Here is a 13,335-nt window from a genome sequence, read left to right on the forward strand (position 1 = left end):
TCGGAAAAGCAGAAATTCGTGGAAGCCCCTCATGCACACAGTCAGAAGTCAGAGCATGGCCGGACAGTAGTAGAATGCTTCATTGTTTCTTCCATCCAATTCACATAGCATCAAAATGACTTACTCAACCCGCCTGATATTGTCATCTGCACATTGCTTCTCTTTAAATAAAATGTCAATAGACTTTATTGTGTGTGGCGAATTCACAGTGACGACCGGCAAAGTGACCCCTTCGGCTGCCCAACAACATCCCTGACCTAAATTAACGTAACAAAGAACCCCTTCGGCTGCCTTTCTAAAAAAAACAAGATTTTCTATTTTCTTTCGGGGTTAACGCGAGTCCCAAATTCTGGATCCCAAAGTCCACGTGTGCGTGCATATGTATATAAATATAGTAATCCGTCGCTTCACTTTATGCGGCTTCGCTATTTCACGGGTATTTATAGGGAATTACCGTATTTTCACGTTTATTAGTCTTAGATTTTCTTCAAAATGTGCGGCGTGCCCTAGCATGCAGTGCTCCCTATCTGTGTTGTTGTTGTAAGGCAGATGTATTAAAGCGCGCCATGAGAACGTTAGAGGGAGAATTGTGGGCGTGGATCTGCAGTATAAATGAATTTAAATTTGGTCTGCACCACAGTTTTGTTTCTTATATTTTTTGCGGGAGCTTGAAGCAATGTATAAGGTACCATCTATAAAAGGGGAGATGTTAGAGGGAATGGAAACCCCCCCGCCCCCACATACAATGGTAGACCCCAGCGGCACTGCTGTGTTGTTACGTCATGACGCACGGGCGTCGGTTCAATACAGTCACACACTTGAGCACTTGCTGTCATTCTCTGTCTCATTATTATCTATACATACAGTGCCTTGCGAAAGTATTCGGCCCCCTTGAACCTTTCAACATTTCACGACATTTCAGGCTTCAAACATAGATATAAAAGTTTAATTTTTTGTCAAGAATCAACAACAAGTGGGACACAATCGTGAAGTGGAACAAAATTTATTGGATAATTTAAACTTTTTTAACAAATAAAAAACTGAAAAGTGGGGCGTGCACTGTTATTCGGCCCCCTCGCGCTAATACTTTGTAATGCCACCTTTTGCTGCAATTACAGCTGCAAGTCGCTTGGGGTATGTCTCTATCAGTTTTGCACATCGAGAGACTGGAATTCTTGCCCATTCTTCCTTGCAAAACAGCTCGAGCTCAGCGAGGTTGGATGGAGAGCGTTTGTGAGCAGCAGTCTTCAGCTCTTTCCACAGATTCTCGATTGGATTCAGGTCTGGACTTTGACTTGGCCATTCTAACACCTGGATACGTCTATTTGTGAACCATTCTATTGTAGATTTGGCTTTATGTTTTGGATCATTGTCCTGTTGGAAGATAAATCTCTGTCCCAGTCTCAGTCTTTTACAGACTCCAACAGGTTTTCTTCCAGAATGGTCCTGTATTTGGCTCCATCCATCTTCCCATCAATTTTAGCCATCTTCCCTGTCCCTGCTGAAGATAAGCAGGCCCAAGCCATGATGCTGCCACCACCGTAGTTGACAGTGGGGATGGTGTGTTCAGGGTGATGAGCTGTGTTGCTTTTACGCCAAACACATCGTTTTGCATTGTGGCCAAAAAGTTCGATTTTGGTTTCATCTGACCAGAGCACCTTCTTCCACATGTTTGGTGTGTCTCCCAGGTGGCTTGTGGCAAACTTTAAGTGAGACCTTTTATGGATATTTTTGAAAAATGGCTTTCTTCTTGCCACTCTTCCATAAAGATTATTGTCCTATGGACAGACTCTCCCACCTCAGCTGTAGTTATCTGCAGTTCATCCAGAGTGATCATGGGCCTCTTGGCTGCATCTCTGATCAGTCTTCTCCTTGTTTGAGATGAAAGTTTGGAGGGACGGCCGGGTCTTGGTAGATTTGCAGTGGTCTGATACTCCTTCCATTTCAATATAATTGCTTGCACAGTGCTCCTTGAGATGTTTAAAGCTTGGGAAATCTTTTTGTATCCAAATCCGGCTTTAAACTTCCCCACAGTCATTTAGGACAACATTGGATCATTCAAAGATCCTCACTGAACTTCTGGAGTGAGTTTGCTGCACTGAAAGTAAAGGGGCCGAATAATATTGCATGCCCCACCTTTCAGTTTTTTATTTGTTAAAAAGTTTAAATTATCCAATAAATTTCGTTCCACTTCACGATTGTGTCCCACTTGTTGTTGATTCTTGACAAAAAATTTAAATTTTGTTTGAAGCCTGAAATGTGCCGAAATGTTGAAAGGTTCAAGGGGGCCGAATACTTTCGCAAGGCACTGTATTCACACAAACATATGTAAGGAGACCAGGTGTTTTTTTCCACGCATTACTATCGCTGTTGATCTGTGACTCTATGCGTGCCCATCTCACAGCCGATGTGATAAAACAAGTGAAGAAAATGAACGCCGAGCTTGCTAACATTCTAACATGTCTGCTGGCACTGTTGTTCGAGCTTTCGCAAAAGCCGGCATCATATCCGAGGAGCCACACGGCATGGAGAGTGACTCTGACAGTGAAGACAGTGAACCTGGCATGTCAGTTGGAGATTTAGCGCTGTTGTTCAATTCGGAAACAGAGGATGAGAACTTCGATGGGTTTAACTGATGACCATTACCGGTAATAAAAATGTGAATACCAAACTCAGTTTTGCTTCCGCTTCATTTTTAAATGCGCACACTTGTATGCCAGTGTGTGTGTGTGTTCTTGTTGTTGTTGTTGTTGCCATGAGAACGTTTACGGGGGAAGTGTGGGCGTGGATTTGCTTTGTGCGTGTGCTGTCGTCACAGCCGATGTGAAAAAACAATTGAAGCAATGAACGCCGAGCTTGCTGTCATTCCGCAAGGCACGACAAAGGAACTCCAACCGCTGGACATCGGTGTAAACCGGCCGTTCAAAGTAAACATGTAAAACAAGTGAAGTTACCGTTTTTTTCCGTGTATAGTGCGCAATATTTTACTAATTTATTGTCCTAAAATCTGGGGTGCGTATTATACATAGGTACAAAGAAAAAAAATTTTAATTTTTTTTTTTTTTAATTTTTTTTTTTTTTTTTTTTTAAATAAAGTCATGGTACAACAAAACCAACAACAGGACTGACCGACAAAGTCGTGGAACAAAAAGACAGGGTGACATTACCAAAGACAGGAACAGAATGACAGTAACACATGCAATGATCCAACGGTGAGCGAGGGGCAGACAGGACTTAAATACAAAACACGTTACATCGATTGAGGTGACACAGGAAGAGCGGGGTGACACGAACAGAAACTATGGCAACCTAGACACATAGCAAAACTGGGGACGAGACATGACAAATCTCCCCCGAAATAAAACTCACCTTTCTTCTTGTTTGTTGTCAATCGCGCATCGCATTCAGCCATCCTGCCCAACACACTTAGTAAAATTCATAATTGACGACACATCGTTTGATGCGATGGTGCAATCCTCGATGGTGTGTTATTGTCAAATATTGTTTGTTTTTTAATCTCCATCGCGGACCGGACGTCATACGGAGGCCGCCATTACAGATGCGCAGAACGGTTGCGCAAGACACGTCAGCTATATAAAGAGCGAGAGTTCAGTTCTCCACCTATTAGTTTCAATTCACAGTTTAATTAGCAGTTTCAATCAGCAAATAACAAAATGCGTATTACAGGTAATATTTTATTTCACAACACTTTGCCTTGTTCCTTTCTTCTCTGCTGTTCACTTCAAACACGCTCCATGCGACCGCAATGCTCTCGTATCAGACAAGGCTTGCTCGATCACCTGCTCGTTTGCTGTCTCACAATGTACCCTACACAAATCCGAAACATTTGTTGCGGCTCCGAGTCACGACGAGGGGCAAGTTTTGGTTTCCAAGGTTGTTTTTATTCCTCTTCAACGTCTCTCCCATACAGAGCCGCCGTGTGCGCACGGAGCGCGGTGGTGCGTTTAGGGGCAGTCGGAGAAATCAACGCCAACAAAAAAAATGACATCCAGCCTAGTTAAGACCATACCAAAGACTTTAAAAATGGGACCCATTGCCTCCCTGCGTGTGTGACGATCTTTGGGACTTAAAAAAAAATAAATAAATAAAATAAAATTAAAAAAAAAATTAAAAAAAATTCATAAAAATTGGGTGCGTATTATACATGGGTACAAGCTTTTTTCCAGCATCAGCATGCCATTGTTAGGGGTGCGTACTATACATGGGGGCGCACTATACACAGAAAAAAACGGTAACATGTCTGCTGGCACCGTGTGTGTGGGTGTGTGTGTTGTTGTAAGGCGGACGTAGTTGAGAGCGCCATGACAACGTTAAAGGGCTAAGTGTAGGCGTGGATTGTATACAGGACTGTTTCAGAAAATTAGAATACCGTTTTTTCCCATGTATAATGCGCAAAATGTAACTAATTTATTGTCCTAAAATCTGGGGTGTGCATTATACATGGCAACAATTTTTTATTTATTTATTTTTTTTTTGTTGAAGAAAATAAAACTTGAAATCACCTTCTTGTTTGTTGTCAATCGCGCATCGCATTCAGCCATCCTTCCCAACACACTTAGTCAGTAAAAGTCATAATTGACGACACATCGTTTGATGCGATGGTGCAATCCTTGATGGTGTGTTGTCAAATATTGTTTGTTTTTTAATCTCCATCGCAAACCGGATATCATACCGCCATTACAGATGCGCAGAACGGATGCGCAAGACACGTCAGCTATATACTAAAGAGCGAGAGTTCAGTTCTAAACCTAAATGCGTATTACAGGTAATATTTTATTTCACAACACTTTGCCTTGTTCCTTTCATCTCTGCTGTTCACTTCAAACACGCTCCATACGAACACAATGCTCTCGTATCAGACGCTTGCTCGATCACCTGCTCGTTTGCTGTCACAATGTACCCTACACAAATCCGAAACATTTCTCCGCTATCGAGTTTTCTAGCGCATGCGCAGTGATACTGACCGGCAGAATAACATCCGGTTTTTCCCAAAGATGATTTTTTTAATTACCGTTTTTTTCCGTGTATAGTGCGCCCCCATGTATAGTACGCACCCCTAAAAATGGCATGCTGATGCTGGAAAAAAGCTTGTACCCATGTATAATACGCACCCAATTTTTATGAATTTTTTTTAAAAAAAAAATTAGTTTCTTTTTTTTTTTTTTTTTTTTTTTAAGTCCCAATGATCGTCACACACGCAGGGAGGCAATGGGTCCCATTTTTATAGTCTTTGGTATGGGCTTAACTAGGCTGGATGTAATTTTTTTTGTTGGCGTTGATTACTCCGACTGCCCGTAAACGCACCACCGCGCTCCGTGCGCATGGAGCGTGTTTGAAGTGAACAGCAGAGAAGAAAGGAACAAGGCAAAGTGTTGTGAAATAAAATATTACCTGTAATACGGATTTAGGTAGAGAACTGAACTCTCGCTCTTTATATAGCTGACGTGTCTTGCTCATCCGTTCTGCGCATCTGTAATGGCGGCCTCCGTATGATATCCGGTTTGCGTGTGTGCGAGAGCGAGAGAGAGCGAGAGAGAGAGTGCGCGAGAGAACGCTCAACCGTAGCGCGCCGCCGACCGCCCAACTGCACCGGGCTGGTCGATTATTGTGACAGAGCCGTCGCTGAAATTTAGAAGATATTTTTAAAGTCCTGATGTACTTTCTAAAATTTAAGTGGACCTCAGTGCGCACTGCGCAGGGAGCTTAATTTGGTGCAGCGCGCCGGGCGCTCACTGTCGCATTGCTTAAAGAGCGCCTTTGTGTTTTAGGATGAACAGCAGAGACCAAAAGAACAAGGCAAAGTGTTGTGAAATAAAATATTACCTGTAAAACGCATTTTGTTATTTGCTGATTGAAACTGCTAATTAAACTGTGAATTGAAACTAATAGGAAGAAAACAACTCTCGCTCTTTATATAGCTGACGTGTCTTGCGCATCCGTTCTGTGCATTTTATTTCACAACACTTTGCCTTTCTTCTCTGCTGTTCACTTCAAACACGCTCCATGCGACCGCAATGCTCTCGTATCAGACGCTTGCTCGATCACCTGCTCGTTTGCTGTCCCGTGCGCGCACGAAGCGCGGTGGTGCGTTTACGGGCAGTCGGAGAAATCAACGCCAACAAAACAAATTACATCCAGCCTAGTTAAGACCATACCAAAGACTATAAAAATGGGACCCATTGCCTCCCTGCGTGTGTGACGATCATTGGGACTTAAAAAAAAAAACAAAAAAAAATTTAAAAAAAAAAAAAAGATTTTAATTTTTTTTTTTTGTACCCATGTATAATGCGCACCCCGGATTTTAGGACAATAAATTAGTAAAATTTTGCGCACTATACACGGAAAAAAACGGTAAATAATTTTACGTTTACGGACTTAAGTAGGAGTCAAAATTTGGGTGCGTATTATACATGGGTACAGGCTTTTTTCCAGCATCGACATGCCATTTTTAGGGTGCGTATTATACATGGGGGCGCATTATACATGAAAAAAAAAACGGCATTGTGATAAAGTTCTTTATTTTCTGTAATACAATCAAAAAAACAAAAATGTCATACATTCTGGATTCATTACAAATCAACTGAAATATTGCAAGCCTTTTAGTATTTTAGTATTGCTGATTATGGCATACAGCTTAAGAAAACTCAAATATCCTATCTCCAAATATTAAAATATCATGAAAAAGTATACTAATAGGGTATTCGACTAATCACTTGAATCGTTTAATTAACTCAAAACATCTGCAAGGGTTTCCTGAGCCTTGAAAAGTACTCAGCTTGGTTCAGTAAACTAAATCACAAGTATGGGGAAGACTACTCATCTGACTGCTGTCCAAAGGACCATCATTGACACCCTCCATCAGGAGGGTAAGACACAAAAATAAATTTTTCAAAGAGCAAGCTGTTCACAGAATGCAGTTTCAAAGCACATCCACAAAAATTCTGTTGGAAGGGGGAAATAGAATAGCATGCACATAGAATTTCTGTTGTCTCACTTGAAACCATTTGTTTATGCTGTTGTGTGACTAGGGATGGGAGAAAGGGGTGCTCGGGATGAAGAAGGCTGGCTGTCGTCTAATTGTTGTCCCTCCGAGCCTTGCTTGTTCACAAGGCGTCCCTGATTGTGTCCCAGCCAACAGCACTCTAATTTTTGAAGCAGCAATAAGACGGGTGAGCACCTATGCATTTTGCTGCTAATCCATATAAATTTGCTCTTGCGGTATTCTGCCATATAATAATTTTTTTTCTACAAAGCAGTAACTTTGTTTCGAGATACATATGTTACCTTGACTATTTTAAACACACCAGTTGCTCTTACCTGTTGCTAGTTTTTCTTGTCATCAGGGCATTTGTTTTCTTTTTATTTTATGTGCCCTAGGTGAAAGTCTCCAAGGACTGTGGCTCAGATCAAACCAGTGCTAGTTCAAGAGATTCTGGTACGCTCTCCCCTACTCTTAGTGTTGATAATCTGATATTAGAGCCACCGGTACAAACAGCTGCCTTGGACTCAGGCAAACTAGGGTGAGCCTCTTTAAAAAATAGGTGATGCGATTTTCTGTCCAAGTGTTTTTTTCATTGGGATTTCTCCCCTAGGGAGACACCTCTGCGTGCAAAGTCAGATTCCCTGAGTGAACAGCTCACTGTAAGTAATGTCTGAATGATATTTTCTGAAGTAACATGACATTATACCTGTCAACACATCAGGTTTGTTTTTGTAGCCATTTCAAGATGTGAATTGTTTTTCCAAATTCAGACTACTGATGCCACGAAGGCCAAGCTGATCTCACGAATGGCAAAGATGGGCCAGCCCATGTTACCCTTTCTAACATGTCAGCCTGAATCGAGCGACTCTGAATTGGAGGTGAGCGTCAAGATATGTTGTGCACATTGTTTTGTAACTAGAGCCACATACAGTGGGTGGGCAGTGGGTTTGGGCAGCTTTGTTAATTTCTATGATTGTCCTTTTAAAATCAGTGATACTGTCAATCGTGCACTTATCTGATGTAAATGTACCCGTTTAAAGGGTAAAATTCTGTACTTTAGCCCCCTCTGCAGTAACGCAGTCTGTAGGGGAGTTCAGGTGACTAATCTATTGTTAGATTAATTCCGTCATTTCCGGACGCCAGTCCCGCTGAAATCAAAGAAACCCGAGGGTTAAATAATAATAATAATAATTCATTAAATTTGTATAGCGCTTTTCAAGAACCCAAAGACGCTTACAGGGAACAAGGCAAAGACATACATGAGGGGGCGGGGGGGGGACGGGGAGGAAACAATCGGATAAACTTAAGAAGAGGAAACCAGTTATGGGTAGGGGAGGTCATGCTTGGGAGAAGAGGTAAGTTTTTAGACGGGACTTAAATATGGGGAATGTGGGTGAGTCACAGACAGACTGGGGGAGAGAGTTCCAGAGTCTGGGTGATGTGCAGGAGAAGGCTCTGTCACCGAAGGATTTGAGTTTGGATTTTGGGACTGTCAGACGTGAAGTATTGGAGGATCGGAGGGGACGGTTGGGGCAGTAGGGGACAAGGAGGTCGGATAGGTAAGTGGGAGCCAGGTGGTGAAGGGCTTTGAAGGTGACGAGGAGTATCTTAAAGATGATACGCTCCTTCATGGGGAGCCAGTGAAGAGAGTGGAGAAGTCCAATTTGAAGATACCGTTTTTTTCCGTGTATAGTGCGCCCCCATGTATAGTACGCACCCCTAAAAATGGCATGCTGATGCTGGAAAAAAGCTTGTACCCATGTATAATACGCACCGAATTTCTATGAATTTTTTTTAAAAAGAAATTTAATTTTTTTTTTTTTTTTTTTTAAGTCCCAATGATCGTCACACACGCAGGGAGGCAATGGGTCCCATTTTTATAGTCTTTGGTATAGTCTTAACTAGGCTGGATGTAATTTTTTTTGTTGGCGTTGATTTCTCCGACTGCCCGTAAACGCACCACCGCGCTCCGTGCGCATGGAGCGTGTTTGAAGTGAACAGCAGAGAAGAAAGGAACAAGGCAAAGTGTTGTGAAATAAAATATTACCTGTAATACGGATTTAGGTAGAGAACTGAACTCTCGCTCTTTATATAGCTGACGTGTCTTGCTCATCCGTTCTGCGCATCTGTAATGGCGGCCTCCGTATGATATCCGGTTTGCGTGTGTGCGAGAGCGAGAGAGAGCGAGAGAGAGAGCGTGCGAGAGAACGCTCAACCGTAGCGCGCCGCCGACCGCCCAACTGCACCGGGCTGGCCGATTATTGTGACAGAGCCGTCGCTGAAATTTAGAAGATATTTTTAAAGTCCTGATGTACTTTCTAAAATTTAAGTGGACCTCAGTGCGCACTGCGCAGGGAGCTTAATTTGGTGCGGTCGCGCAACCGCAGCGCGCCGGGCGCTCACTGTCGCATTGCTTAAAGAGCGCCTTTGTGTTTTAGGATGAACAGCAGAGACCAAAGGAACAAGGCAAAGTGTTGTGAAATAAAATATTACCTGTAATACGCATTTTGTTATTTGCTGATTGAAACTGCTAATTAAACTGTGAATTGAAACTAATAGGAAGAAAACAACTCTCGCTCTTTATATAGCTGACATGTCTTGCGCATCCGTTCTGTGCATTTTATTTCACAACACTTTGCCTTTCTTCTCTGCTGTTCACTTCAAACACGCTCCATGCGACCGCAATGCTCTCGTATCAGACGCTTGCTCGATCACCTGCTCGTTTGCTGTCCCGTGCGCGCACGAAGCGCGGTGGTGCGTTTACGGGCAGTCGGAGAAATCAACGCCAACAAAAAAAATTACATCCAGCCTAGTTAAGACCATACCAAAGACTATAAAAATGGGACCCATTGCCTCCCTGCGTGTGTGACGATCATTGGGACTTAAAAAAAAAAAAAAAAAAAAAAAAAAGAATTAAAAAAAAAAAATTTTTTTTTTTTTTTTTGTACCCATGTATAATGCGCACCCCGGATTTTAGGACAATAAATTAGTAAAATTTTGCGCACTATACACGGAAAAAAACGGTAGTATAAATTAATCTTAACGGAGCTTGGGTTAATCTAAGAAAGAATGAAATCTATCTTTGTCTAATCTGCGTTCTCGACCCACGGCAGTAGCCGCAGGGGCCATACCCCTGACGGGGAAAGCCCACCGGGCGAGAGAGAGCGCTGCTGTTTGTCCGAATGAACCTTTCATACCAGTCCAGTTCGTGGGTACTATGCCTGCTTGGTCACGTACCTGTTTTTCTCCATGACGTCATACATTGGCCTCAGATGACCCAAATGCTTCCAGAATAGACTGCACCTGCATCTCGGCCGGTCTCAACCGGATTCAACCAGATGAGGTGACCATGTTCTCACGGAAGTAACAATTTTCTCAGGGATGCTTCATCCTGTTTCCCACTCCCAAATCTTGTCAACTGTCCATAAACGTGACATTTGCAAATGTTTTTTCTGACTTGTTCCGTGAAACAGCAGTCTGTTTAGGCTTCAACTGGATAAACGTGACCGAGGATCTCAGTCTTCCACCACTTAGTATCACTATTAACCCTTTCCGCCTCCTTGTCTTCGCTCACATTTATACGTACATTCAGAGGCGTAGCCAAGCCGGGGCGAGCCGGGGCGGTGCCCCGGTTCGGACTCCCTGCGCCCCGGTTGAAAAAAATCGAGCTTTTTCGATTCTTCCTTTTCATGCCATTTTTTTCTTTCGGTCTTGCGCGAATGTGCTTGCGCTATTCAATGTGCGCGATGTTATCCATTCACCGTTTGCCTCCCTGACCCGGATGTTGTTTTAGCGATCAGCGAACGGCGTGGGTGATGTTAGATTTTTTTTCCTGTGGGCGTGCGCCCCTACTGGAAAAATTCCTGGCTACGACTCTGCGTACATTCATGTGTAAATGGAACATCAATATTACATACATGTTTGATACTGATCAAACATCGTGACAATAATAACACATACTTTCACAATAGTCAATTTAACACATAATCATAACTATGATCGTGGATTCCCTTGGTTGGCAGGTTAAAACACTCAAGCATCTTCAAAACGTATTTTGACAAGCTGGTGACCTTTAGGTCAAGCTCAAGCAGTCTTCCACCCACGGTATCACTGTCAGCCCCTTGTCCTTACTCAACTCTTAATACATTCATGTGTAAATGAAACATCAGTGCTATGATGCTGCTCAAGTTGCTACTAACTATACAGTATTGCAAAGCAGAATAAAATAAAGTATATCGCAGCTTACTCTTACTGTGATTAACATGTCTCATTCTCATTAGCTAACGATGAGCATGGGCTTCCCTAGTTAGCAAATTAAAATATTAAAGCAGTTTCAAAGTATATTATAGCAAAACAAAATAATATAACAATAAAATATTAAAGCAGTTTCAAAGTATATTATAGCAAAACAAAATAATATAACATACTCCAAAATTGTGTGTTGCTGTGCTTCAGAACAAGTCTTTATTTAATCGATTACTTTTTAAACTATTAATTTACTATGTTAGGTCAATCTGACTTTGGCACCATCTTCTGGTGAAATTTGGAACGGGACTGGAGGTTTACTGGTTCAACCAACAAATTCCCCTTTACCAATTTAACAATAGTTAATTTCGAAAAACTAACTTTTAAGTACCGTAAATTCCGGACTATAAACCGCACCGGATTATAAACCGCACCAGCTAAAATTGGGGGATTTTTTAGTTAGGGTTAGGATTAGGGTTAGCCGCACGTGCACACGCGTTTTTTATGAAGAAAGACCGTTCAAAGAAACCCTTTTTAAAGTTTTAATAACATACTTTAACATGTCTTTCTAAATATTGCCTGTGACGCAGCAGTAGTACCGCAGCAACACGGAAGTGTGCACGCGAGTTATTAACAAAGAAAGACTGGACACAGAAAGCTTTTTTAAAGTTTTAATAACATACCTTAACATATCTTTCCAAAACTGCCCGTGACGCGGCAGTAATACCGCAGCAACATGGAAGCAACACAAGACTAATAGGGCTGGATTAAAAAAAACATACCCGGTAAAAGTCGCTGAGACGCGGCGGTAACACAGCAGCAACACGGTAGTACAGCACCAACAGGGCTCGTTAAAAAACATACCAGTAAAAGTAAAAAAAAGAGCTTCATCGTCTTCATCTTCCTCCAGTGCACTGAAACCATCGAAGCCTTCCTCCTCAGCGTCCGATTGGAATAGCGTTAGATATCCTTCGCCTCACACTTTCTCAGTCTCTCTTTCGTCGTCATTTTTATGCCTTTCTTCGAGTGTGATGAGGGTCTGTTTCATGCTAATTGTTATTATTGTTATTCATGCACGAAGCGCTAAATTACATTAAACTAGCGAACGACACGTATAGCGCCAGAGTAGACGGGACCACGAAATAAAGAAAAGGGTGATGCAACCGTCTTGACAAACTAGCATGTCTTCTTCGGCGCATTATCTCACCCCCACCAAGGACTGTTCTCCCTGCTACCCTCTGGGAAGAGGTTTTGCAGCATCCGCTGCAGGTCTACCAGGTTCTGCAATAGTTTTTTCCCTACTGTCGTCAGACTGTTGAACAGTCAACCTAGCATTCCCCTGCGCACTTTGTAAATACTGTTTTTGTTTCCTTCATTGCTGCACTTTATATTTATCTTATCTTATTTCATATTTATTTAGAAATGTCACTTTTTTTATCCAGCCGAAATGTCATTCCGTTGTTGAGAGCCATATGCAACGTAATTTCGTTTTGTGTGCACTGAGTGTATACAAAATGACAATAAAGTCTGTCTAAGTCTAAGTTCGTCTGTCTCGCTCTTGCTTCCTGCTAGAGCGCCCCGGAGGCCGTAAAAATTCATAAATACGCCGCGCCGCCATTTAAGCTCTATTTCCCTCTTTGACAGCCAAATCGATTGCTTTTAACTTAAAAGCTGCATCAAATGCATTTCTTCGTGTGTTTTCCATGAGGGTGTGTGCGTGATGCGCGAAATGTTAAAACACAAACTTGCACGTCTTCTTCGGCGCATTATTTCTTCTTCGTCTGTCAGCGAGACAGACGAAGAAGAAATAATAAGAATAAGAATAAGAAGCAATCCTGCTAGAGTGCCCCCTGGAGGCCATAAAAATCCATAAATACGCTGCGCCGCCATTTAAGCCTCGGGGTTCAAAGTAACCTTCTGAATAAAATGCATTAAAAGTTCACGTTCATTACAACTTGTTTTTGATGAGTAAAATGTCAGAAGAATTTAATTTAAATGCTGATTGATTGGGTTTTAATACAATGCAGATGGTCCAAACAGCGCCACTGCTTTGTGTAATCTCTGACTCACATGGCAGAGTAAGAGAA

At 42.2% G+C, this 13,335-nt stretch overlaps 1 protein-coding gene across 6 annotated transcripts in view; it reads left to right on the forward strand.

The window, feature by feature from the left end:
* The window catches only part of fkbp15b (FKBP prolyl isomerase family member 15b), a 114,954-nt gene that overhangs the window by 32,545 nt on the left and 69,074 nt on the right, over positions 1-13,335 (forward strand). For all 6 annotated transcript variants that reach the window (XM_061278170.1, XM_061278168.1, XM_061278169.1 and 3 more), the window contains exons 9-12: positions 7,050-7,190; positions 7,399-7,541; positions 7,614-7,662; positions 7,774-7,881. In XM_061278170.1, coding sequence (XP_061134154.1) covers positions 7,050-7,190; positions 7,399-7,541; positions 7,614-7,662; positions 7,774-7,881 — 441 coding nt within the window. The remainder of the gene's footprint in view (positions 1-7,049; positions 7,191-7,398; positions 7,542-7,613; positions 7,663-7,773; positions 7,882-13,335) is intronic.

This window comes from Syngnathus typhle, linkage group LG5 (genome assembly GCF_033458585.1).
Source record: "Syngnathus typhle isolate RoL2023-S1 ecotype Sweden linkage group LG5, RoL_Styp_1.0, whole genome shotgun sequence".
NCBI lineage: Eukaryota > Metazoa > Chordata > Actinopteri > Syngnathiformes > Syngnathidae > Syngnathus > Syngnathus typhle.